Source organism: Salvelinus fontinalis, chromosome 35 (assembly GCF_029448725.1).
Source record: "Salvelinus fontinalis isolate EN_2023a chromosome 35, ASM2944872v1, whole genome shotgun sequence".
Taxonomy (NCBI): domain Eukaryota; kingdom Metazoa; phylum Chordata; class Actinopteri; order Salmoniformes; family Salmonidae; genus Salvelinus; species Salvelinus fontinalis.
The window spans coordinates 9,584,403-9,611,232 of NC_074699.1; the positions used below are offsets into that span (position 1 = coordinate 9,584,403).

At 42.8% G+C, this 26,830-nt stretch overlaps 1 protein-coding gene across 3 annotated transcripts in view; it reads right to left on the reverse strand.

The window, feature by feature from the left end:
* The window catches only part of LOC129834311 (MAM domain-containing glycosylphosphatidylinositol anchor protein 1), a 427,292-nt gene that overhangs the window by 318,823 nt on the left and 81,639 nt on the right, over positions 1-26,830 (reverse strand). For all 3 annotated transcript variants that reach the window (XM_055899179.1, XM_055899178.1, XM_055899180.1), the window contains exon 3: positions 9,138-9,277. In XM_055899179.1, coding sequence (XP_055755154.1) covers positions 9,138-9,277 — 140 coding nt within the window. The remainder of the gene's footprint in view (positions 1-9,137; positions 9,278-26,830) is intronic.

Here is a 26,830-nt window from a genome sequence, read left to right on the forward strand (position 1 = left end):
GGCATTAAGTATTAGTGTTCCAAGTGTGATATTTTGTATCATAAAATGGAACAATTATTTCACCTATCTGCTGGACTAGATTTAGTTACATAGCACAGGGACACCAGCGGTGACACCAGCGTAATGGGCTGTGCATTTTAGGAGTCAATGCAGACCTAGCCTCTGCCACAGACTTTCACCTCCCCTTCGGGATGAAGGTATTTCAAGAGCAACATCAGCGAAACCTGGAGCTGAGGCTAAAAGCTTGTCAATGCCTTCCATTTTCCATTCCTTGAAAATATATAAAACATTTAAAAAACATGAAACCATACAAATACAAGGTAAAAGTCCATGACAAAATATCCTAGTCCCTAAAGAACTATTCAAGTCCCTTCTATCTCCCCTTCCTCTCTTATCCACCTAACTAAACCAAATCCTTGACCCTTCCGGTTGGAGGGTGAATCAAACCTCTCTTAACTTGATGTAGGTATTTTTTGCCCGTTTCACCCGCTTGTCCCTAAATGTGGGAAGGATAGAGAGATAGGTGGAGAAATGATTGGATTCCTCTCTGTTCTGTATGGATTACGGCGTGACCCCGTTTTCAATCCAATCTTCTGGGGCGAAGGTAAACAATCAGTCTTGATAAAGGATTGGATAAATCCTCAATCAGAGCCATTCTCTGTAAAGCAATCCCTTTATTGCCCAGGCTAACATGGCTAAATTGGATCCTCTCGGAGAATGAGAGGGAGGGGAGAGATGGAGAGAATGGGATGGTGCCCTTGCTCTCTTCCCAATTTCGGGAAGACTCATGGTACAATTTCCAATGGCTGAAGACTATTGTTGGCATGCAGAATTCTGTCTTTTAAATCGGTAGTAGTCGCAGCAGGATATTTTTTTTTAAAGTTATGTCATAACGTAGACTTTTAACTAGTTTTCCCAGCTGAGAAAGTTGACTGCTATGCTATCCCTGTTAGGAATATATCATCAAATCACATTTTATTTGTCACATGCACCGAATACAATGGGTGTAGACCCTAACTGTGAAATGCTTGCTTCCCGAGCCATTCCCAACGATGCAGAGTTAAAAATTATAATACAAATAAAAATAGTAACACGAGGAATATAATACATAAGAATAGAGCTATATACAGGGAGTACCAGTACCAGATCAATGTGCAGGAGGTATGTACATGAAGGCAAGGAAAAGTGATTAGGCATCAGGATAGATAATAATAAGAGTAAAATAAAGAACAGATAGCAACAGCATATGACGAGTGTGTGCGATGAAACATGGTGAAGCCCCAAAATTGCCCTCGCTGGAAGCCTGTGTTTCAGACATAAGGAGGTGGATGGCTGCAAATGTTCTACTTTTAAACTCGGACAAAACAGAGATGCTTGTTCTAGGTCCCAAGAAACAAAGAGATCTTCTGTTGAATCTAACAATTAATCTTGATGGTTGTACACTCGTCTTAAATAAAACTTGGAAGGACCTCGGCGTTACTCTGGACCCTGATCTCTCTTTTGACGAACATATCAAGACTGTTTCAAGGACAGCTTTTTTCCATCTGTAACATTGCAAAAATCAGAAACTTTCTTCCCAAAGATGATGCAGAAAAATGTATCAATGCTTTTTTCACTTCTAGGTTAGACTACTGCAATGCTCTACTTTCCGGCTACCCGGATAAAGCACTAAATAAACTTCAGTTAGTGCTTAACACGGCTGCTAGAATCTTGACTAGAACCCAAAAAATTGATCATATTACTCCAGTGCTAGCCTCTTTACACTGGCTTCCTGTTAAGGCAGGGGCTGATTTCAAGGTTTTACTGCAAACATACAAAGCATTACATGGGCTTGCTCCTTACTATCTTTCTGATTTGGTCCTGCCGTACATACCTACATGTACGCTATGGTCACAAGACGCAGGCCTCCTTACTGTCCCTAGAATTTCCAAACAAACAGCTGGAGGCAGGGCTTTCTCTTATAGAGCTCCATTTTTATGGAATAGTCTGCCTACCCATGTGAGAGACGCAGACTCAGTCTCAACCTTTTAAGTCTTTATTGAAGACTCATCTCTTCAGTAGGTCATATGATTGAGTGTAGTCTGGTCCAGTAGTGTGAAGGGGAACGGAAAGGCACTGGAGCAACGAACCGCCCATGCTGTCTCTGCCTGGCCGGTTCACCTCTCTCCATTTGGATTCTCTGCCTCTAACCTGTTACAGGGGCTGAGTCACTGGCTTACTGGTGCTCTTCCATGCCGTCCCTGGGAGGGGTCCATCACTTGAGTGGGTTGAGTCATTAACGTGGTCTTTCTGTCTGGGTTGGCGCCCCCCTTGGGTTGTGCCGTGGCGGAGATCTTTGTGGGCTATACTCGGCCTTGTCTCAGGATGGTAAGTTGGTGGTTGAAGATATCCCTCTAGTGGTGTGGGGGTTGTGCTTTGGCAAAGTGGGTGGGGTTACATCCTGCCTGTTTGGCCCTGTCCGGGGGTATCGTCGGATGGGGCTACAGTGTCTCCCGCCCACTCCTGTCTCAGCCTCCAGTATTTATGCTGCAGTAGTTTGTGTCGGGGGGCTAGGGCCAGTCTGTTATATCTTGAGTATTTCTCCTGTCTTATCTGGTGTCCTGTGTGAAATTAAGTATGCTCTCCCTAACTCTCTCTCTTTTCTTTCTTTCTTTCTTTCTATGTCTTTCTCTCGGAGGACCGGAGCCCTAGGACCATGCCTCAGGACTACCTGGCCTGATGACTCCTTGCTGTCCCCAGTCCACCTGGCCGTGCTGCTGCTCCAGTTTAAACTGTTCTGCCTACGGCTATGGAATCCTGACCTGTTCACCGGACATGCTACCTGTCCCAGACCTGATGTTTCAACTCTCTAGAGACAGCAGGAGCGGAAGAGATACTCTGAATGGTCGGCTATGAAAAGCCAACTGACATTTACTCCTGAGGTGCTGACCTGTTGCACCCTCGACATCCACTGTGATTATTATTATTTGACCCTGATGGTCACCTATGAACATTTGAACATCTTTGCCATGTTCTGTTATAATCTCCACCCGGCACAGCCAGAAGAGGACTGGCCACCCCTCAGAGCCTGGTTCCTCTCTAGGTTTCTTCCTGGGTTCTGGTCTTTCTAGGGAGTTTTTCCTAGCCACTGTGCTTCTACACCTGCATTGTTTGCTGTTTTGGGTTTTAGGCTGGGTTTCTGTACAGCACTTCGAGATATCAGCTGATTTAAGAAGGGCTTTATAAATACATTTGACTTGATTTTCATTTGTTGTGTTAGTATGGGTATGTGTATTTGTTTGTGAGTTTTGTGTGAGTGTCAGTGTAGTGTGTGTATGCAGTGTGTATATATAGTCTTGTGAGTGTGCATGGAGTCAGTGCAAGATAGGGACAGTGCATATAGTCTAGGTAACAATTAATTAACTATTTAGCAATCTTATGGCTATTTAGCAGTCTTATGGCTTGGGGGTAGAAGCTGTCTCGGAGCCTGTTGGTCCGAGAGCCAATGCTCCGATACCGTTTGACGGACGGTAGCAGAGTGAACATTCTATGGCTTGGGCGGCTGGAGTCTTTGGCAATTTTTAGGCCCTTCTTCTGACACCTCCTGATATACTGTAGAGGTCCTGGATGGCAGGGAGCTCGGCCCCGGTGATGTAATGTGCTGTCCGCACCTCCCTCTAGCGCATTGCGGTCGAGGTTGGTGCATTTGCCATACCAAGCGGTGATGCACCCAGTCAAGATGCTCTCCATGGTGCAGCTGTAGAACTTTTTGAGGATCCGAGGGCCCATGACACATCTTTTTAGCTTCTTGAGGGGGAAGAGGTGCTGTCCTGCCCTCTTTAAGACTGTGTGGGTGTAGGTGGACCATGTTAAGTTCTTAGTGATGTGGATGCCAAGGAATGTAAAGCTCTCTATCTGCTATACTACAGCCCCGTCGATGTGGATGGGGGTGTGCTCTCCCCTCTTTCTCCTGTAGTCCACGATCAGCTCATTGGTCTTAACGATTGAGTGATAAGTTGTTGTCATGGCACCACACTGCCAAGTCTCTGACCTTGTCGTTGTAGACTGGCTCATCGCAATCACTGATAAGGCCCACCACTGACGTGTCATCAGCAAACTTGATGAGGGTGTTGGAGTCGTGCGTGGCTACGCAGTCATTGGTAAACAGGGAAGACAGAAGAGGACTAAGCTCACATCCTTGAGGGGTCCCCGTGTTGAGGGTCAGCATGGCGGAGGTCTTGTGGCTACCCTCACCATCTGGGGCCGTACCGTCAAGAAGTCTAGCATCCAGTTACAGAGGGAGGTGTTCAGTCCCAGGGTCCCCAGCTTGGTAATGAGCTTGGAGGTGACAATGGTGTTGAACGCTGAGCTATAGTCTATAAACAGCATTCTCACATAGTTATTACTCCTCTTGTCCAGGTGGGAGAGGGCAGTGTGAAGTGCAATTGAGATTGCATTATCTGGGATGCTGGTTTTAATGTGTGTCATGACCAGCCTTTCAAAGCACTTCATAATTACAGATGTGAGTGCAACAAGGCGATACTCATTTAGGTCGGTTACCTTGGGTTCTTTGGGAATACGGACAATGGTGTTTACCCTGAAACATGCGATTACAGGCTAGCAAAAGGAGAGATTGCAAATGTCTGAAGACACTTGCCCGCTGGTCTGCACATGCTTCGAGAACGCGCCCTGGTATTCCGTCTGGCCCGGCGGCCTTGTGGACTGTTAACCTGTTTAAAAGTTTTACTCACATCGGCCACGGAGAGCGAGTCACAGTCATCCTGAACAACAGGGGCTTTCACTCAAGACTCAGTGTTGTATTCATCGAAGCGAGCATAAACAGTCTTGTAGCCTCGCGTCTGCTTCATCGGACCACTTTCACATTGAGCATGCCACTGGTACCTCCGATTTTAACTTTTATTTGTAGACGGGAAGCAAGAGAATGGAGTCATGGTCAGATTTGCCGAAGGGAGGACGCCTTATATGAGTTTCTGTGAGTCGAATAAAAGTGGTCTAAAGTTTTAGCGACCCTAGTGGCACAAGAAACATCTCTGGGAGCGGATGTTAAAGTTAAGTGGTGCACAATTGACAAATTAGACTTCTGAGAAACATCTCCTAATAACTCCAGAGCCGCTGACTCTCTCTGTTTGTTAAACGTTTCCGAACTGACTTATTGAGATCCACCAAATAACTGAAACTAATCAGGAAACATACATCAAATCTAACAGGCTGTCTTGTCACATCGAGCGTTTTACAATTGCATCAAAAAAGATACATTTACCATGCTAGACACATCTACTCCACTGAAAAGTCTGTCCAACAGTTTATTATAAGTTTGCTTTAACATAACAGTTACATGTTATGTTAAGCACACTGCATATGGACAAACTGCTCTCTACCAGGTCGGCCAGTTTATGGGAAGTTTGCTGATATGCATAAGATGACGGAGGGAGAGAAGGAGAAAGGGAGTAGAGAAGTAGAGGGGTTGATTGGGGATCAGGTATCTTCAGATAGCCCTCAGAATGCCACTGCAGGGGAAACTCAGTAGTCCCGGTGGGACGCGGGCACAGACTCCCGCAGTGCCCCGTCAAACGCCATGACATCATCAGGTCACACATTCCAACGGAGAGGGCAAATCGGACACACCATCCCATCACATGGACACAGTGTGTTTCTCTGACATTTGACAGCTGTTCAAAGAAGCCGTGCCTTATCTGTTGATCTCAACACCCTTCAATATTTAGTGAAGAGCATACATGCCTTAAAGCAGGGGTGTCAAACTCATTCCACGGAGGGCCTAGTGTCTGCAGGTTTTTGTTTTTTTCCTTTCAATAAAGCCCTAGACAACCAGGTGTGGGGAGTTCCTAACTAATTAGTGATGTTAATTCATCAATCAAGTATAAGGGAGGAGCGAAAACCCGCAGACACTCGGCCCCGTGGAATGAGTTTGACACCTGTGCCTTAAAGGGATACTTCAGGATTTCGGCAATGCGGCCCTTTATCTACTTCCCCAGAGACATACAAATGTATCCACAAGTGAATCTGACTCTAGGGAAGTAGGAACTCCAGTCCAGACACAACACTGCTTCACAATGGTGACGTACAAGAACAGTAATCTCTGAAATAGAAGAATTACTGCACCTATCACTTGTAATTCTGTCTGTCTGTCCATTCGTCTCTTAATATGTCTGATTTCCCTTCTGTCTGTCTGTTCGTATGTCTGATTTCCCGTCTGTCTGATTTCCCGTCCCGTCTGTCCGATTGCCGTCTCTGTCTCTCTGTCTCTGTGGGTGTGTCATAATTCATAATTTCCCCTTTCGCAGCTGGCCACTCCAAATGGCTTTTTCAAGAAACTGCAACCCCAAAAGTAAACACATGAGCTCCCTTATCTATGGCTATTTTGCTTAACTGATCTGTTACTCATAAGGATTAAATCCACTTCATGGTGGCCCCTTTTTAAATGAGAGAAGGAAGAGATTTTGTCACGTTTTCAAACCGCCAATTGTATTGCAGGTTAAAGGTCACATATAATATAAACATCCTGGAGTTCCAAGCTAAATAGGATAGTGACATTCGTATGTGTGTGTGTCCGTATTCGTATTCCGACCGTGAATGGAAGGCAGGTGGCGTGCCAGGTTGCCATGGCAATGCCTCAGTTAAGACACTACCAAGAGGAGGGGAGAGCTGAATGGAGGTCACCGTGGTACTCTACTTACACACACAAACACACACTCACACTACTCTGCATGCTCTTCCATCGGATTCCTCAGTAGGGAAAACACTCATACACCCATACAACTCACACACTCCATCTTTCTCTCTCCCTTTCTCTCTAACACAGTGTCTCGTCCGTTCTCTCTATCACTCCATCGACAGTATCTTCCTTTATCTCTCGGTTTTTATCTGTCGATCTCTACCTCTATTTCTCTCAGTTCACTATTTCTCACTTTTTCTCTCTCCTCCCTCTATCTCCGATGCATTTAAAAGTCACACTGCAAGAATGGAAGGAGTTGACACAGATAATGTAGAAAATAGTCATTTGTTTTCCTAAACCATGCTCTCAATCTCACTATGGTTTACCATGCAATATTTAATTTAACTAAAAAAAGGACATTTCCTAAAGAAAATGTGTGTGCTTGCCGGTGTTCAAGTATGTTCATACTACAGGGGGCTGCTGATAGGAGGACGGCTCATAATAATGTCTGGAACGGAGCAAATGGAATGGCACCACATGGAAACCATGTGTTTGATGTATTTGATACCGTTCCACCTATTCTGCTCCAGCCATAACAACAAGCCCATGCTCCCCAATTAAGGTGTCACTAACCTCCTGTGGTTAATAAGTAAGGTGGAATACAGTAATGTTCTTGCTTTCATCAACCACACTAAGAACTGCCTCAAGACCTCATCACTCCTTATCAAGTAGTTCTAATACTAACACGTTGCCTAGGTGACACCATGTACACTATATATGTACACTATATAGCCAAGCCCTCACTGCTGCACATCTAACGATAGCAAACTTTCTTCAAACACTCCCCAGAGAAGCCAACCCAAATCATGTCTACCCTTTGTCTCACCTTGACTAGACTGACTTTTTCGAGCTTCCTTTCCTTTGTGTGTGTGTGCCTCCTTCTCACACTCTCACACACGCACAGGCAAACACTCACAAGCACACTAAGAATTGAAACGCTGCTGAGCACCATAGCCCAAGGCAATACCAGCGCTGATAGTGAATGTAATATTGTTATTTTATTGTTTCACTTTCGGAAAGCGTGACCAATATAATCATTATTCAAAAATACATGACTGACACAGGCCCAGAAGGAACAAGCCATTGCTGTTGAAAATGACTGAATTTCACAACTGTTCCTTGACAAACTGAGATAGGAACCTTACTTGTGTCAATATTGGCCTAAATGTCTCTCTAACACTGGTCTATATGGAGGGAATGAAAGTTTGATTAAATGTGTGCGTTTTTGTTTCAGAGCCAAGTCTAAATAAATAGAGGTAGACTGTGTGTGTGTGCACGTGTGTTCGAAGTGTGTCGTATGTGAGTACGTGTGTGTGTGTTTGTCGCAGACAAGAGTCAGGCGGCATTCTACACAAGTAAAGCCGTGATGGTGTGAAGTTAATATATTCTGTAAAAGTTTGGGATGGAAGAAAGACCAAGTATAACATCTGTATGACCTCTAAAATAATTGGGTCCTTTGTACTGCCAAGGTTTCACTGTGGATCCAACTAAAGTATTCAAATGTGTCTGCGAGTGTCTGTATATAGGAAGGAATATGTATGAGAGAGCGATGGAGAGAGAGAGAAGAGGGAGCGAGAGGAAAAAGGGGGAAAACGGAGCGAGAATGAGAGTGAAAAAGGAGAGAGATGCGGAGAGAAAGAAACAGGAAGCGAGATTGGGAGACGACGACAGAGAGAGAGAGAGAGAAAGACGCAAGTGTGACTTGTGTGACTTGACTTCGAAAACTATGGTTTTGGAATGCCTTTAGTGATATTTACAGATGTAGGCTATTTCATGCCAATAAAGCACCTTTAAATTGAAATTGAACTGGAAGAAAGAAAAAACGCATCGGTCCCTGAGAGGACAGCACATGAAACGTGTTGGTAGGGGGTTCGATGACTCAGGGAATCAAGCAGAGGAATCTGCTGAGCCAGTTTGGGGTTAGTGGATGACGTGGGCAGTGGAGGTGGGGGCGCGGTGGCACGGACACACACCCCTGTTTAATTCTCGTGCCACCAGACCTGTGGGTATTCCAGGGGAACACACAGCTTTTCTCACCTGTCTTACACTCACACTTATGCACGCACACACACACACAGTCTAAAGTCAGCTCTGATCTGCATTAGTGCTCAGAAGAGTTCTCAAAAACAGATCACACCAGACTCAGAGCTCTCCCCTGTAGCTTTCACCACATGGTGAGATCTGAGAAAGAGAGAGTGCTTTTTAATATGCCCTTTAAACCTGCTCCTTGGTCAAATACAGGGGGGTTGAGAATACTGTGTGTGTATGTGGAGCTCAGAGAATTGGCATTGTGTGATTTTGATGGTGTAGCTAAGATGGCTTTGCAAGCCCCATGTTTCTCTACTGGTGTTGCAAGCCCCATGCTCTACCATGTGAGCCACACAGTCGTGTTTTGACATGTTACCTGTGGCTGTGGGTGTCCTTTGACCAGACACTGGAGCTCCAGGCGGTCTCCCTCTCTGATAGTGTAGATCCTCTCACTGATGTTGTCCTCCTTCACCACGCATGCCTGGCCCGCGTGTGAGATCTGGGCATTGGCAGGGGCTGTGTCAACAACGGAGAAACAAAAGAGAAAGTGTCTTATTTTCAAACGAAATAACAAATATGTTTTTGTTAAGGTACATGAAAGTTCAAGATTTAGAGGGCATTCCTGGGGGGGAAAAAATCTGATTTCTTAGTTTCGAACAGCTCTCCTGTATATTACAGTTGGAATAAAAAATGTTTTAAATCATAATTGTCACAGAAAATTCACCAAACGCTGTTATTTTTTAAAAGAATGTTGTGAAGTTCTATCCCTAAAAAAATAAAAAGATTGAAACTAACTAACTAATTCAAAGATTGAACTAATCAAAGGCTTGGTGAGTTAGGTATGTTAGTGTTGGGCTAGAACAAAAAATGTTCGGTGCACATCCATTGGATTGAGAAGCACTGAATGAAGTGACAGGTTGAAGAGAACCCCAGTAGACACCATGGCCTCAAGGACTAGGACCGAAGACATCTGACTTATGACGTAAGACAGCCTAGACCGAAGACATCTGACTTATGACGTAAGACAGCCTACGAGGGCTCGTCACAGAAGGTGGTCAAGATTGCGTGCGTGTTGCTTCATGTAACATCAGCCTGGGCAAGATTTTTACATTTCCATTTTAGTTATTTTGCAGGTTATGGGGGACAGGAGGTAGGTGGGGAAGAGAGGGAATTGAGACAGAGACAAGGAGAGAGAAACAGCAGGTGATGGAGAGGGAAGAAGAAAAGAAAGATAGAGATAGAAAAAAAGAAAAAACACAAAGGACTACTCAGAAATCCCCGTAGGTAGAAAAAAGAGGGGAGTAAAATCCCAGGTAACAATTATAGAGAGAGAGAACGCTTTTGTAATGTTACCTGTAAAGTTCCCCTAATGTTTGAGTGTCCAGTTTTCCGTTAGTTAATACAACATACGTACTCAACATACAAAGTCCAATGTTTCATGTGCTGAAATAATACATCTCCGAAATGTTCCATATGCACAAAAAGCTTATTTCTCTCAAATGTTAAACACAAATTGGTTTACATCCCTGTTAGTGAGCATTTCTACATTGCCAAGATCATCAAATCCACCTCACAGGTGTGGCCTATCAAGAATCTGATTAAACAGCATAGTCATAACACAGGTGCACCTTCTGCTGGGGACAATAAAAGGCCACTCTAAAATGTGCAGTTTTGTCACACAACACGATGCCACAGATGTCTCCAGTTTTGAGGGGTTGTACAATCGGCATGCTGACTTCAGGAATGTCCAACAGAGCTATTGCCATAGAATGTCATGTTAATTTCTCAACCATAAGCCGCCCACAACTTTGTTTTAAAGAATTTAGCTGGACGTCCAACCGGCCTCACAACCGCAGACCACGTGTATGGCGTTGCATGGGCGAGAGGTTTGCTGATGTCAACATTGTGAACAGAGTGCCCTATGGTAGGGGTGGGGTTATGGTATGGGCAGGCATAAGCTACGGACAATGAACACAATAGCATTTTATATATGGCAATTTGAATGCACAGAAATACCGTGACAAGATCCTGATGCCCATTGTAAGGTCTTCGTTTTTTAAGGTATCTGTGACCAACAGATGCATGTCTGTATTCCCAGTCATGTGAAATCCATAGATTAGGGCCTAATAAATATATTTCAATTCACTGATTTCGGTAAAATCTTCAAAATTGTTGCATGTTGTGTTTATATTTTTGTTCAGTATTTCAATTGACTGATTTCCTTTGGTGCATGTTGCGTTTATATATTTTAACAAAAACCTTCGGAGAACCTTTTTAGTGTGTTTTGGTGTTAAATTTAGGAGAATATTCCCTTCATGTCAAGCAGAATGTATCTAGAACATGAAAACCTGAGAAAATCTAACCCGGAAGTGAGTATTATTTTTTTCAATAATCTGTGTTTCCTGGCCCGTCTTTCTTCCATTTAACCTGTTGGGGATGGGGGCGCTGTTTAGACTATTTATGCTAATTGGGTAATTTTTGAAACGGCTTCCCACAAAATCCTTGATCGTACAATATGCATATTATTATTATTATTGGATAGAAAACAGTCTATAGTTTCTATAGGAGTTGAAATTTTGTCTCTAAGTGGAACAGAGCCCATTCTACAGCAATTTCCCTGACATGGATGCAGATTTCAGAAATGTTGGCCACTGTTCTGAAGTCAGTTAAAACGGCACTGATATTGCTATGACTATACGGACACTTCTTACGTCTTCCCCTGGATGCCTTTACGTGATGGCGATTCCAATGGGGTCGATTGCGCGTTCACAGGCCCTATAAATCAAAAAACCCTGTAGCTAGCAAGTCTTTCCTTGGTGCGTAACGCGCGTGCTGGACACCGACCCGCTCCTGTTCCAAGCGTTAGTTTAGCCTGTTATATTTCTCCGGTCATCTTTTCACTCGTTATAGGAGTTAAAAACATCATAAGGTAGTTAATTTAAAGCGTTTTATAGCAATTTATATCCGTTTAGTGCGATTTTGGGACATTTATTTTTGAAACGATGTGAATAGTTGGGCACGCTTTTCAGTTCATCCCGAACGCAGTTGGCATTTCCACATGGCAAGAGGACAGCTTTCCACCAAAAGACGATTGCTCCCAAGAAAGGATCCTTTGCCCAAGATACTGATGGAAGAACAGCTCAAGGTAGGACATTTTTATTATGATAAATCGTGTTTCTGTCGAAACATTTTAGTGGCTTAGGACGCCATGTTTTTTTGACGTAGCTTCGCTTGGCGCAAACTGTATTGAAAAGTAAGGATAAATTAAAAAATGTTATTCCGCAATTGTATTAAGAATTAAATTGTCTATCAATCCCTGTCCACCCTATATTTTTTAGTCACGTTTATGAGTATTTATGTATAAGAGTAGATCACTGTCTAAGTGGCGCAAGGACTTTTTCTGACCAGCTTGTCTACATTTCACATTGTCTAACCATGATTTTGGTGGCTAAATATAAACATTTGCGATCAAACTCTATATGGAATGTGTAATATGATGTTACAGGAGTGTCATCGGAAGAATTCTGAGAAGGTTAGTGAAAAAATTAATATCTTTTGGCGATGTTGACTTTTATCGCTCACTTTGGCTAGAATCAATGCTGGGCTGCTATGTGCTATGTGCTATGCTAATATAACGATTTATTGTGTTTTCGCTGTAAGACACTTAGAAAATCTGAAATATTGTCTGTATTCACAGGATCTGTGTCTTTCGATTCGTGTATGCTGTGTATTTTTACGAAATGTTTGATGATTAGTAAGTAGGTAAACACGTTGCTCTAAGTAGTTTTTCTATTCCATTTGTGACGGTGGGTGCAATTGTAACCTATGCCATCTACCTGAAATATGCACTTTTTTCTAACAAAACCTATCCCATACCATAAATATGTTATCAGACTGTCATCTAATGAGTTTTTTTGTTGGTTAGGGGCTATAAATATCTTAGTTTAGCCGAATTGGTGATGGCTACTGGTGTTGGTGGACAAATAAAAGATGGTGGATTATGCTAATGTGTTTTTAGGTAATAGATGTACATCTTTACATATTGTGTCTTCCCTGTAAAACATTTTAAAAATCGGACATGTTGACTGGATTCACAAGATCTGTGTCTTTCATTAGCTGTATTGGACTTTAATGTGTGAAAGTTAAATATTTTAAAAAAATATTTTTTTTGAATTTCGCGGCACTGGTTTTTCAGTGTGGGGGGGGGGGGGGGGTGTGCCGCTAGCGCCACGCTGATCCTAGACAGGTTAACCTGTTGAGGATGGGGGCGCTGTTGTGACTATTTATGCTAATCGTGTAATTTTTGAAACGGCTTCCCACAAAATCCTTGATCGTACAATATGCATATTATTATTATTATTGGATAGAAAACAGTCTATAGTTTCTATAGGAGTTGAAATTTTGTCTCTAAGTGGAACAGAGCCCATTCTACAGCAATTTCCCTGACATGGAGTCAGATTTCAGAAATTTTGGCCACTGTTCTGGAGTCAGTTAAAAGGGCACTGTTATTGCTATGACTATACGGACACTGCTTACGTCTTCCCCTGGATGCCTTTACGTGATGACGATTTGAATGGGGTCGATTGCGCGTTCACAGGCACTATAAATTAAAAAACCCTGTAGGTAGGAGCTCCTTTGCAGCTGCGTAATGCGCGTGGAGGACATCGACCTGCTATTTTTCCAAGCGTTAGTTTAGCCTGTTATATTTCTCCGGTCATGTTTTTACTCGTTATAGGAGTTAAAAACATCATAAGGTAGTTAATTTAAAGCGTTTTATAGCAATTTATATCCGTTTAGTGCGATTTTGGGACATTTATTTCTGAAACGCTGTGAATAGCTGGGCACGCTTCCAGTTCATCCCGAACGCAGTTGGCATTTCCACATGGCAAGAGGACAGCTTTCCACCAAAAGACGATTACTCCCAAGAAAGGATCCTTTGCCCAAGATACTGATGGAAGAACAGCTCAAAGTAGGACATTTTTATTATGATAAATCGTGTTTCTGTCGAAAAATTTTAGTGGCTTAGGACGCCATGTTTTTTGACGTAGCTTCGCTTGGCGCAAACTGTATTGAAAAGTAAGGATAAATTAAAAAATGTAATTCCGCGATTGTATTAAGAATTAAATTGTCTATCAATCCCTGTCCACCCTATATTTTTTAGTCACGTTTATGAGTATTTATGTATAAGAGTAGATCACTGTCTAAGTGGCGCAAGGACATTTTCTGACCAGCTGAGCTACATTTCACATTGTCTAACCATGATTTTGGTGGCTAAATATAAACATTTTCGATCAAACTCTATATGGATTGTGTAATATGATGTTACAGGAGTGTCATCTGAAGAATTCTGAGAAGGTTAGTGAAAAAATTCATATATTTTGGCGATGTTGACTTTTATCGCTCACTTTGGCTAGAATCAATGCTGGGCTGCTATGTGCTATGTGCTATGCTAATATAACGATTTATTGTGTTTTCGCTGTAAGACACTTAGAAAATCTGAAATATTGTCTGTATTCACAGGATCTGTATCTTTCGATTCGTGTATGCTGTGTATTTTTACGAAATGTTTGATGATTAGTAAGTAGGTAAACACGTTGCTCTAAGTAGTTTTTCTATTCCATTTGTGACGGTGGGTGCAATTGTAAACTATGCCATCTACCTGAAATATGCACTTTTTTCTAACAAAACCTATCCCATACCATAAATATGTTATCAGACTGTCATCTGATGAGTTTTTTTCTTGGTTAGGGGCTATAAATATCTTAGTTTAGCCGAATTGGTGATAGCTACTGGTGTTGGTGGACAAATAAAAGATGGTGGATTATGCTAATGTGTTTTTAGGTAATAGATGTACATCTTTACATATTGTGTCTTCCCTGTAAAACATTTTAAAAATCGGACATGTTGGCTGGATTCACAAGATCTGTGTCTTTCATTAGCTGTATTGGACTTTAATGTGTGAAAGGTAAATATTAAAAAAAAAAAAAAAAAATGAATTTCGCGGCTCTGCCTTTTCAGTGGGGGGGGGGGGAGTGCCGCTAGCGGCACCCTCAACCTAGACAGGTTAAAGGGGTATCAACCAGATTCCTTTTCCAATGGCTTCCTCAGGTTGTGACCAGGCTTTAGACATAGTTTCAGGCTTTTATTTAGAAAAATTAGCAAGATTTTTCAAAAGTAGTCAGGTGTCCTTTGATTAGTTCCTTCGCGCGAGAGGGTAGCGCTCCATTTTATTTTTCTCTCTTATTGAGTAGGTTACGGTCCGGTTGAAATATTATCGATTATGTTTGTTAAAAACAACCTGAGGATTGATTATAAAAAACATTTGACATGTTTCTACGACCATTACGGATACTTTTTGGAATTTTCGTCGAACGGAACGAGGCTTTGGTTTTCTGAACATAACGCGCAACCCAAATGGCGTGTTTTTGTTATAAAAGTAATATTTATCGAACAAAAATAACATTTGTTGTGTAACTGGGAGTCTCGTGAGTGCAAACATCCGAAGATTATCAAAGGTAATCGATTAATTTTATTGCTTTTCTGACTTTCGTGACCAAGCTAACCAAGCTAATATAAGGCTAACTGTTCTAGCATTGATTGATACACTCACAAAAGCTTAGATTGCTTTCGTTGCAAAGCATATTTTCAAAATCTGACACGATAGGTGGATTAACAACAAGCTAAGCTGTGTTTTGGTATATTTCACTTGTGATTGCATGATTATAAATATTTTTTGTAATATTTTGCGCCCTGCATTTCAGCGGTTGTTTAGGAAAATGATCCCGTAAAAGGGATCCGTAGCGCAGAGAAGTTAAGCGACTTCAAGCGTTGTATGATTTTCGGTGCCAGGTGTGCCGTATCCAGTATCTCAGAAATGTCTGCCTTCCTGGGCTTTCCACGCCCGACAGTGTCTAGGGTTTACCGAGAATGGTGCGACAAACAAAAAACATCCAGTCAGCGGCAGTCCTCCGGGCGAAAACAGTTCATTGATGAGAGAGGTCGAATGAGAATGTCAAGAATCGTAAGCTAACAGGAGTGCCACAAACAAACAAATAACACCACAGTACAACAATGGTGTGCAGAACAGCATCTCAGAATGCACAACTCGTCAATCCTTTTCATGGATAGGCTATTGCAGCAGACGGCCACACTGGATTCCACTCCTATCAGCTAAAAACAAGAAGAAGCGGCTCCAGTGGGCACGCAATCATCAACACTGGACAATTGAGAAGTGGGAAAACGTTGCCTGGTCTGATGAGTCCTTGTTCCTGTTGCGTCATGCTGATGACAGAGTCTGGATTTGGCGTAAACAGCTATGGAGTCCATGGACCCATCCTGGCTGGTGGCGTACTGGTGTGGAGAATGCTTTCCTGGCACAAGTTAGGTCCTTTGATACCAATTGAGCAAAAAACGTTTCTGACACCTTGTTGAATCCATGCCCCGAAGAATTTGGTCTGTTCTGGAGGCAAAAGGGTCTCCGGCCCGATACTAGATGGGTGTACCGAATAAACTTCTTGGTTGATGGCTTTCAGATGATGATGCTACGACCACCATGTCGGTGTCAGTTATCAATTCATTTGACTATTCTCTCATCATTGATTTGATTTACTTATTTCAATAATGTAAGGGCTTTCTGTAGAGTTGTCAAAATTGGAGGTTTTAATGACACTCCTGAATCACTATGATAAATACAGTTTTTCGTGAGTGTAGTTTTAAGAAAGCTGAGATTTACTTCAAAGTGCAATCAGCCTATTGCTTACACCTGTCAAGTTGTTTCAGATCTACACAAATTCCTAGGGAGGAGGTTAGGGTTTCTTCTGGACAGGGTGTAACTATACTGGCCCAAAAATACATGCCCTAGAGATATCTCTTGTTGGGACAGTGTGCTGGTGGCCTGGGTTTGAGACCCGCTAGGGCACTCTCACGTTCTTAGCAACGTTAATGTTCTTATTTGGCAAAAGTTACAGCACACCTATCTGATATCATTCAAATTAGTTTCTCATTAAAAGATGGGAATCAGTAGAATTCTAGACAGCTGAGCATCTCAAAAATAACTCTCTGTCGTTTAAAAAAGAATCCACACCATATACTCACGAAAATATTTTATTGATCATAGTGATTCAGGAGCATCATTGAAACAGGTTAATATGCCCTAGAAACATTGAACAATTATACAGAAAGCCCTTAAAATGCTGAAATAAGTAAATCAAATAAATGATCAAGAATAAAGAATAGTCAGATTAACTGATACCTGACATGGACATGGTGGCGTAGCAGGAAAATCGGAGTACCGTGAACCAAGAGGTTGTGAGCTCAAATCCAAGGTGAGGAAATGATGTATGATAATTACTGTATAAATGAACATGCACAATGTAATCAAGTGTGTCAAATATGTAAGTTAAAAGCGCATTGTGTCTGAGTATCCCTTGCCAATAGACAAAGAACTATGAATGGCAACAGTAACAAGACGTGCTGTGTAATTGCTGTGTAATTACTAAATACTGTGTCATTATTTTTTTGGGACACAATATTGGGGGAACATTAACCTTTTCACGTGTGACTTCCAAATATCTCTAACAGTCCCCCTTGCATGAACAGTTCGAAATGAGGTGTGTTCTGCCTCCTCATTAATTCACATAGAAGTCGGCCATTTCACTGTGGCAGGCAATTTACGTTTCAGGGATGCTGTGTTAACGTAAGGCGAGGATTAGCTAGATGAGCCAGACAAACTTCTCTCTTCGATGAGAGCCCAATCACTCCTCAATTGTTTCCCCAGATCAAGTATATAGACATTTGCACATTTCCAGTCAGAATAGAACCTGCATTAACTTTTTCTCCCTGGCGCATTTTCCGGCTGGCACTGACATTTCATTTATTGTTGTTTCCCTTACTAATAAAAACGTTGGACTTGTGTGCATTCCTATCAAAAAAAGTGCCTTATTACGATATGATTATTGTTTCTGTATATCGTGTTGTCGCTTCTACTGTAGTACACTGTATGTATGTATGTATGTACAGTGCATTCGGAAAGTATTCAGACCCATTCACTTTTTCCACATTTTGTTATGTTACAGCCATATTCTAAAATTGACAAAATAGTTTTTTTTCTAATCACAAAATTCCCCATAATGGCAAAGCAAAAACCGGTTTATAAAAATGTTGGCAAATGTATAAAAATATTAAATAATGAAATATTGTGTGTGTTAAGACCCTTTACTCTGTACTTTGCTGTAATCACTGCGAAAGCTGCTTCAACAACCACACACAAAGCCTAGAGTCTTCTTGGGTATGACGCTACAAGCTTGGCACACCTGAAGAGTTTCTCCAAATCTTCTCAACAGATCATCTCAAGCTCTGTCAGGTTGGATGGGGAGCGTTGCTACACAGCTATGTTCAGGTCTCTCCAGAGATGTTCGATCAGGTTCAAGTCTAGGCTCTGACTGGGCCACTCAAGGACATTCAGAGACTTGTCCCAAAGTAACTCCTGAGTTGTCTTGGCTGTGTGCTTAGGGTTGTTGTTCTGTTGGAAAGTGAAACGTTGCCCCAGTCTGAGGTCCTGAGTGCTCAGGAGCAGGTTTTCATCAAGGATCTCTCTGTACTTTGCTCCATTCATCTTTTCTTGACTAGTTTCCCAGTCCCTGCCGCTGAAAAATATTCCCACATCATGATGCTGCCACCACCATGCTTCACTGTAGGAATGGAGCCAGGTTTCCTCTGCCTCGACACAATCATGTCTCGGAGCTCTTCGCACAATTTCTTCAACCTCATAGCTTGGTTTTTGCTCTGACATGCACTGTCAACTGTGGGACCTTATATAGACAGGTGTGTGCCTTTCCAAATCATGTCCAATCAATTGACTTTACCACAGGTGGAATCCAATCAAGTTGTAGAAATATCTCAAGGATGCTCAATGGAAACAGGATGCACCTGAGCTCAATCTCGAGTCTCTATCAAAGGGTCTGAATACTTATGTAAATAAGGTATTTCTGTTTTTTATTTGTAATACATTTACAAAAATGTCTGAGAACCTGTTTTTACTTCATCATTATGGGGTATTGTCTGTAGATTGTGGAGGAAAAATAACAATTTAATACATTTTAAAATTAGGCTATAATGTAACAAAATGAGTCTGAATGTTTTCAGAATGCACCGTGTGTATGGACATAATGTATTCTGTGTGTATTCCTTTATAATTGCGTACATGCAAGGTAATACTTCGTAACCTTTATGGTTTGATACTCAACTGTGCTTACAGGTATCTTGCTAGCTAGAATATTCTATTAGCTCTGTAAAACAATGCTAATGGCGTGAGAGAAGGATTAGGTTGTATACTTCGAAGCTGCCCTTATCATGACCATGGTCTGTGTATAAATGTGGCCTGTTTAGCATAGCTCTGCCCTGCCCTGCCTCCTTGTGGAGCCCTTGTGGAGCTCTTCAGTGACTGTTTCTTTCTGTTTCTTATACATTTTTTCAATTGAATACATAATTTTTTATATCAGTGTTATTATGTGACTTCTTTGTAATACTGTTTTATTGTTATATCCTGCTATTGTATTCTAATTACTAATAATTCCCCTTTACTCTGTACTTTCAGAAAGCACACACACAAACAGTATTGAACATGATTTGCCATCATCATAACTGGAAGTGGATTGAGGTCAGATTGTCAAAGATTGAGGTCCGCTTTTGTATGCTAGCAACGTACTTTTTGAACTTACAGTTTTTCTTGTGAAGTCTTGGTGGTTGAACAACAAAAACTGAAACTAGTTTTACTAGAGGGGAAAAAAAATGCAAGAAAAGACTTTCAACTTATTAATATGCATAACCTACATTTCAATACTCATGTAGTGATTGAACAACAACTGTATTCCTACCCCCCAAACCTAAAAGCATAGTATCATGGCAGATCACAGGTCAAGTCACCTGTCAGTCAGTCAGTCAGTAATTGCTGAAGATGTGCTTGAGCATATGATACTCCCCAAAGCATGGTGAAACACATCGAGGTGTGTCACAAGCTAAGCACATGTACTTTGTCAACCACCTCTGCTTCCTTCTCCTTGTGCCGAACAGGCAGACTTTGTAGTGCCTCATTCATATTATGGTTTCTGTTGGCCATGAGTCAGCTATATATGACTGCTTGTGTTAGCTCACTCTTTCCTTAGACTAATGTAGCCTATATTTTTCGATTTGGATGAGAATTGTGTTATAATGTCACTACTTCTGTGAATGTCTGAACATTGCAATCCAAAAAATAAACTGCTCACATTGAGGACATAAAGTTGTGTTTGTGCAAAATGTTTCTGTGAAAAATCAGTGTTGCCAGCTCAAACACTGACTCTTGCGTGTCAATCGAAACTAGAAGTGATAATGAAGTGTTGTAATCACACTGGTTTGAGTTTATGCTGCAGGGACTAGAGGTCGACCGATTAATCGGAATGGCCGATTAATTAGGGCCAATTTCAAGTTTTCATAACAATCAGAATATTTTTTTTTACACCTTTATTTAACTAGGCAAGTCAGTTAAGAACACATTCTTATTTTCAATGATGGCCTTGGAACGGTGGGTTAACTGCCTTGTTCAGGGGCAGAACGACAGAGTTTTACCTTGTCAGCTCAGGGATTCAATCTTGCAACCTTACGGTTAACTAGTCCAACGCTCTAACCACCTGCCTCTCATTGCACTCCACGAGGAGCCTGCCTGTTACGCGAATGCAGTAAGAAGGTAAGTTGCTAGCAAACATCAAGCTGATCTTATAAAAAACAATCAATCAATCATAATCAGTAGTTAACTACACATGGTTGATGATATTACTAGTTTATCTAGCATGTCCTGTGTTGCATATAATCAATGCGGTGCGCATTTGCGAAAAAGGACTGTCGTTGCTCCAACGTGTACCTAACCATAAACATCAATGCCTTTCTTAAAATCAATACACAAGTATTGATTTTTAAACCTGCATATTTAGTTCATTTTGCTTGCTAACATGAATTTATTTGTTTCACTTCTCTTGCAAAAGAGTCAGGGTATATGCAGCAGTTTGGGCCGCCTGGCTCGTTGCGAACTGTGTGAAGACTATTTCTTCCTAACAAAAACAGCCAACTTCGCCAAACGGGTGATGATTTAACAAAAGCGCATTTGCGAAAAAAGCACAATCGTTGCACGACTGTACCTAACCATAAACATCCATGCCTTTCTTAAAATCAATACACAGAAGTACATATTTTTAAACCTGCATATTTAGCTAAAAGAAATCCAGGTTAGCAGGCAATATTAACCAGGTGAAATTGTGTCACTTCTCATACGTTCATTGCGCGCAGAGTCAGGGTATATGCAACAGTTTGGGCCGCCTGGCTCGTTGTGAACTAATTTGCCAGAATTTTACATAGGTATGACATAACATTGAAGGTTGTGCAATGTAACAGGAATATTTAGACTTATGGATGCCACCTGTTACATCAAATACGGAACGGTTCCGTATCACACTGAAAGAATAAATGTTTTGTTTTCGGGATGATAGTTTCCGGATTCGACCATATTAATGACCGAAGGCTCGTATTTCTGTGTGTTATTATGTTATAATTAAGTCTATGGTTTGATAGAGCAGTCTGACTGAGCGATGGTAGGCACCAGCAGGCTCATAAGTATTCATTCAAACAGCAATTTTGTGCGTTTTGCAAGCAGCTCTTCGCAATGCTTCAAGCATTGCACTGTTTATGACTTCAAGCCTATCAACTCCCGAGATTAGGCTGGTGTAACCGATGTGAAATGGCTAGCTAGTTAGCGGGGTGAGCGCTAATAGCGTTTCAAACGTCACTTGCTCTGAGACTTGGAGTAGTTGTTCCCCTTGCTCTGCATGGGTAACGCTGCTATGAGGGTGGCTGTTGTCGATGTGTTCCTGGTTCGAGCCCAGGTAGGGGCGAGAAGAGGGACGGAAGCTATATTGTTACACTGGCAATTCTAAAGTGCCTATAAGAACATCCAATAGTCAAAGGTATATGAAATACAAATCGTATAGAGAGAAATAGTCCTATAATTCCTATAATAACTACAACCTAAAACTTCTTACCTGGGAATATTGAAGACTCATGTTAAAAGGAACCACCAGCTTTGATACGTTCTCATGTTCTGTGCAAAGAACTTAAACGTTAGCTTTCTTACATGGCACATATTGCACTTTTACTTTCTTCTCCAACACTTTGTTTTTGCATTACTTAAACCAAATTGAACATGTTTCATTATTTATTTGAGGCTAAATTGATTTTATTGATGTATTATATTAAGTTAAAATAAGTGTTCATTCAGTATTGTTGTAATTGTCATTATTACAAATACATTTTAAAAATCGTCCGAGGAATCGGTATCGGCTTTTTTTGGTCCTCCAATAATCGGTATCGGTATTGGCGTTGAAAAATCATAATCGGTCGACCTCTAGCAGGGACCACTGTAGAATTATCACACCCGTGTGTTCGTACACATCAAACGATAAATATTGTATGTTCTGAGAACATGCCAACCATGTTCCTTGTATTTGTATTGTATTTTGTGGGACATTGATAGAATATTCTCCTAACCCCTCAGAAAACTGGACACATGAATGTTCTTGCAATGTTCCCATGAAACGTGTCTTGAACATTAATATCTTATAGACTGAGAACATGGCAACCATGTTCTGTGCACAGTACTGTATGTTTGGTGGGATGTTGATAGAATATTCTCCTAACCTACAGGGAACTGAACACATGAATGTTCTTGCAACGTTCCCATGAAACATGTCTAGGCTTTAACATCTTATGTTCTCGGTAAGTTCTATTTGACATTAAGGGAATGGTCTCTGGGAAACTCTGTTCTCTAAAGTTGTGGGAACATTTGTTGTTAGCTGGGATGATGTCATTGTTATCGAAGCATGCTTCCAAAAGTAAACAGCCATTAAAATGTACACACTGATAGAGACTCCAAACTTATACGATCCTAAAATCAGATCCTCTCCCCATAATGCCAACCCCATTGCCACAGAGTAAAATAGTATATTAGCATACTGTATTAGCATGTTAGCCCAGGCCATAACCAGCGAGAGGTAGTGGCATAGCAGCCCCAGGGACCCTCACTCGTCTGGGGCAGGCCTGGAGCGACAAGGCCCTTGACAGTTATCACATTGTTTCAGCCTGACACAGGCAGCACGGCACATGCTAACCCTCTAACCTGGCGTGAGCTTCACAGTATGAATGGTAAGAGAAGAGAGACCGGGGAGGGGGGGAGTGGGTGTAATATGGTGTAACACTCCACACTCTATTGCCTGCATCAGTGTGTGGGTGCGTGTGTGCGTGTGTGAGAGTGGGAGGGGGAAAGACAGAGAGAGAGAGAGGTTGTGTTTGTGTGTTATGGAGATGGGTGTCAGTGTGTGAGAGAGATAGAAAGAGTGTGTGCGTGTTGCGGGGGAAGGGAAAGGGGAAAGCATATTTGAATCAGAGATGTGCTCTGGCGCCCTTTCAGCAGTTTTCGGTAACGGCACATCTCGTCAGGAAGTATCAGTGGACCGCTAGACTTGGGTGATTATGACATGGCAGAGGCCTGTTTTAGCATATATCGCTGCTATTGATCTCTCCCTCTTTCTCTCTCCCTCTTTCCCTCTCTCGCTCTTCTACCTTCTTCTCCATCACTCACTCTCTCTCTTTTACTCTTTCTCTACCGTTTTACTCTCTCGTTCTCCATCTCACGTCGAGGTCAACTTATGAAACCTCTCTGCCCACTGCGATTGCCCAGAAGGTCAAACAGGTCTGCATTAGGGAGACAGTGAGGACACAAGGTGGGGGTCAGAGGAGACATAGGGTGGTGGCAGGGCCATAGGCGGTGAGGGGTTAACTCGACAACTCAACTTTTAGGTGAGTGCACAGGGCAAGGCTGATTTCAATTGTGAATAATTGTCCTTTTGAGCTCATTAGCACGTTGGCGCTAGCGCAGCCTCTCCAGAGGGAGAGCGTATGAACCACATCGTGCGGCTCCTCCACTACTCTTGCCTCAGGCTAGAGGCAGTCTGACCGACTCCAGCAGCCTGTGCTGGTTAAAGAGATATATATATATATATATATATATATATACACTGCTCAAAAAAATAAAGGGAACACTTATTCAACACAATGTAACTCCAAGTCAATCACACTTCTGTGAAATCAAACTGTCCACTTAGGAAGCAACACTGATTGACAATAAATTTCGCATGCTGTTGTGCAAATGGAATAGACAAAAGGTGGAAATTATAGGCAATTAGCAAGACACCCCCAATAAAGGAGTGGTTCTGCAGGTGGTGACCACAGACCACTTCTCAGTTCCTATGCTTCCTGGCTGATGTTTTGGTCACTTTTGAATGCTGGCGGTGCTTTCACTCTAGTGGTAGCATGAGACGGAGTCTACAACCCACACAAGTGGCTCAGGTAGTGCAGCTCATCCAGGATGGCACATCAATGCGAGCTGTGGCAAGAAGGTTTGCTGTGTCTGTCAGCGTAGTGTCCCTTGCATGGAGGCGCTACCAGGAGACAGGCCAGTACATCAGGAGACGTGGAGGAGGCCGTAGGAGGGCAACAACCCAGCAGCAGGACCGCTACCTCCGCCTTTGTGCAAGGAGGAGCAGGTGGAGCACTGCCAGAGCCCTGCAAAATTACCTCCAGCAGGCCACAAATGTGCATGTGTCTGCTCAAACGGTCAGAAACAGACTCCATGAGGGTGGTATGAGGGCCCGACGTCCACAGGTGGGGGTTGTGCTTACAGCCCAACACCGTGCAGGACGTTTGGCATTTACCAGAGAACACCAAGATTGGCAAATTCGCCACTGGCGCCCTGTGCTCTTCACAGATGAAAGCAGGTTCACACTGAGCACATGAGCACATGTGACAGACGTGACAGAGTCTGAGAACGCCGTGGAGAGCGTTCTGCTGCCTGCAACATCCTCCAGCATGACCGGTTTGGCGGTGGGTCAGTCATGGTGTGGAGTGGCATTTCTTTGGGGGGGCCGCACAGCCCTCCATGTGCTCGCCAGAGGTAGCCTGACTGCCATTAGGTACCGAGATGAGATCCTCAGACCCCTTGTGAGACCATATGCTGGTGCGGTTGGCCCTGGGTTCCTCCTAATGCAAGACAATGTTAGACCTCATGTGGCTGGAGTGTGTCAGCAGTTCCTGCAAGAGGAAGGCATTGATGCTATGGACTGGCATAATAGAATACATATTGTGTTTTCGCTGTAAAACATTTTAAAAATCGGACATGATGGCTGGATTCACAAGATGTGTATCTTTCATTTGGTGTCTTGGACTTGTGATTTCATGATATTTATATGCTAGTATTTACTTGTGGCGCTATGCTAGGCTATGCTAGTCAGCTTTTTACTGATGAGGATGCTCCCGGATCCGGGATGGTGATGAAGTAGAGGTTAACACTCCCACTGACACTGAATGAGGCTCTTCCCCATTTCTGTCTTTCGTAAAATCCATTGTACAGTTCCAGTCCCCTCTGACCACCAGCATCTCCTCAGGCGCTACCTGTGAGAGTTCCTGTCTAAGACCCAAATAGAACCCCCCTTAGGTGCAAACACATTTATACATTTATAAAGACAAAACCCATGTTGGTAATTTCTGCTTTAACAACAAGCAGCCTACCCCTACACACCTCTTTTGAGGAGCAAATTTTTACAGACAGACCCGGTGCAAAAAGGACTGCCACCCCTGCACTAAAATTTGTCCCATGGCTCAACACATTTGCCCCTTTCCACCAGAGCCCCCAATCGACTTCATTCTACACATCACTATGTGTCTCCTGCAGAAACAACACATGTACTCTTTTTTTGTTTGACATATTCACCCAACACACTCCACTTTCCCGCATCTCTGGCGCCATTTATATTAAGCGAGCCTACCCGAAGAGTCTCCATAAGAAGTGGGAGAAAAGCCAGCAAAGATAGAGACCAATAGCAAAGCTCAAAAAGCCCCAGTGCCAGAAAGAAAATATATATCTAAACAGTGTCTGAAGGTAAACCTTTACACACTGTTGTGACCCACTTCCTCAAGCTAAACCGTTTCCTGGGTGAGAGGACGCCATGCCCCTCATTTTTCATAGCATGTTGCACTGATCTTACAAACTTTCTCGGATCAGAAAAAAAAGCCTCAAGATTAACTTTTTTCCCCTTGGTCTCATTCAGGAACCTTGTCAGTTCTCTCAATGTGTACTTTGACCCCTCTGCTTGACTGGCAGTCAGCTCCGGACCCTTTGAAGAGGTGTCTGAAAAAAATTACTTCTCATCCTCTTTCTCACACTCACTTTCCTCCTCATCTCTATCTCCCATCCTGACCACCTGCCCTTCCTTTCTGGTCAGGGCATCCCCCACAGCAACAGGCAAAGTTTACATGGTGCCTTTGACCACACCCCTTTTCCTTTTCCGCTTGACCCCCCCTCCCCCTAGTTTCTTACAATTCCCCACTATACTCTCCTCATCCACTAGCATAACCTGACTAGACCCAGCCTCATCTACACCACCCTCCATAGCATGACTAGGCCCAGCATCATCTACACCACCATCCATAGCATAACTAGGCCCAGCCTCAGCTACCCCACCATCTCTAGCCTGACTAGACCCAGCCTCCGCTACCCCACCATCTCTAGCCTGACTAGACCCAGCCTCCGCTACCCCACCATCTCTAGAATGACTAGACCTCTCTACATTTTCCTCTTCTGTCTCTGCTGCTAAAGCCACTTTCTACCACTCTAAATTCCAAGCATCTGCCTCTAACCCTAGGAAGCTCTTTGCCACCTTCTCCTCCCTCCTGAATCCTCCTCCCCTCCCCCCCCCTCCTCCCTCTCTGCAGACGACTTCGTCAACCATTTTGAAAAGAAGGTCGACGACATCCGATCCTCGTTTGCTAAGTCAAACGACACCGCTGGTTCTGCTCACACTGCCCTACCCTGTGCTTTGACCTCTTTCTCCCCTCTCTCTCCAGATGAAATCTCGCGTCTTGTGACGGCCGGCCGCCCAACAACCTGCCCGCTTGACCCTATCCCCTCCTCTCTTCTCCAGACCATTTCCG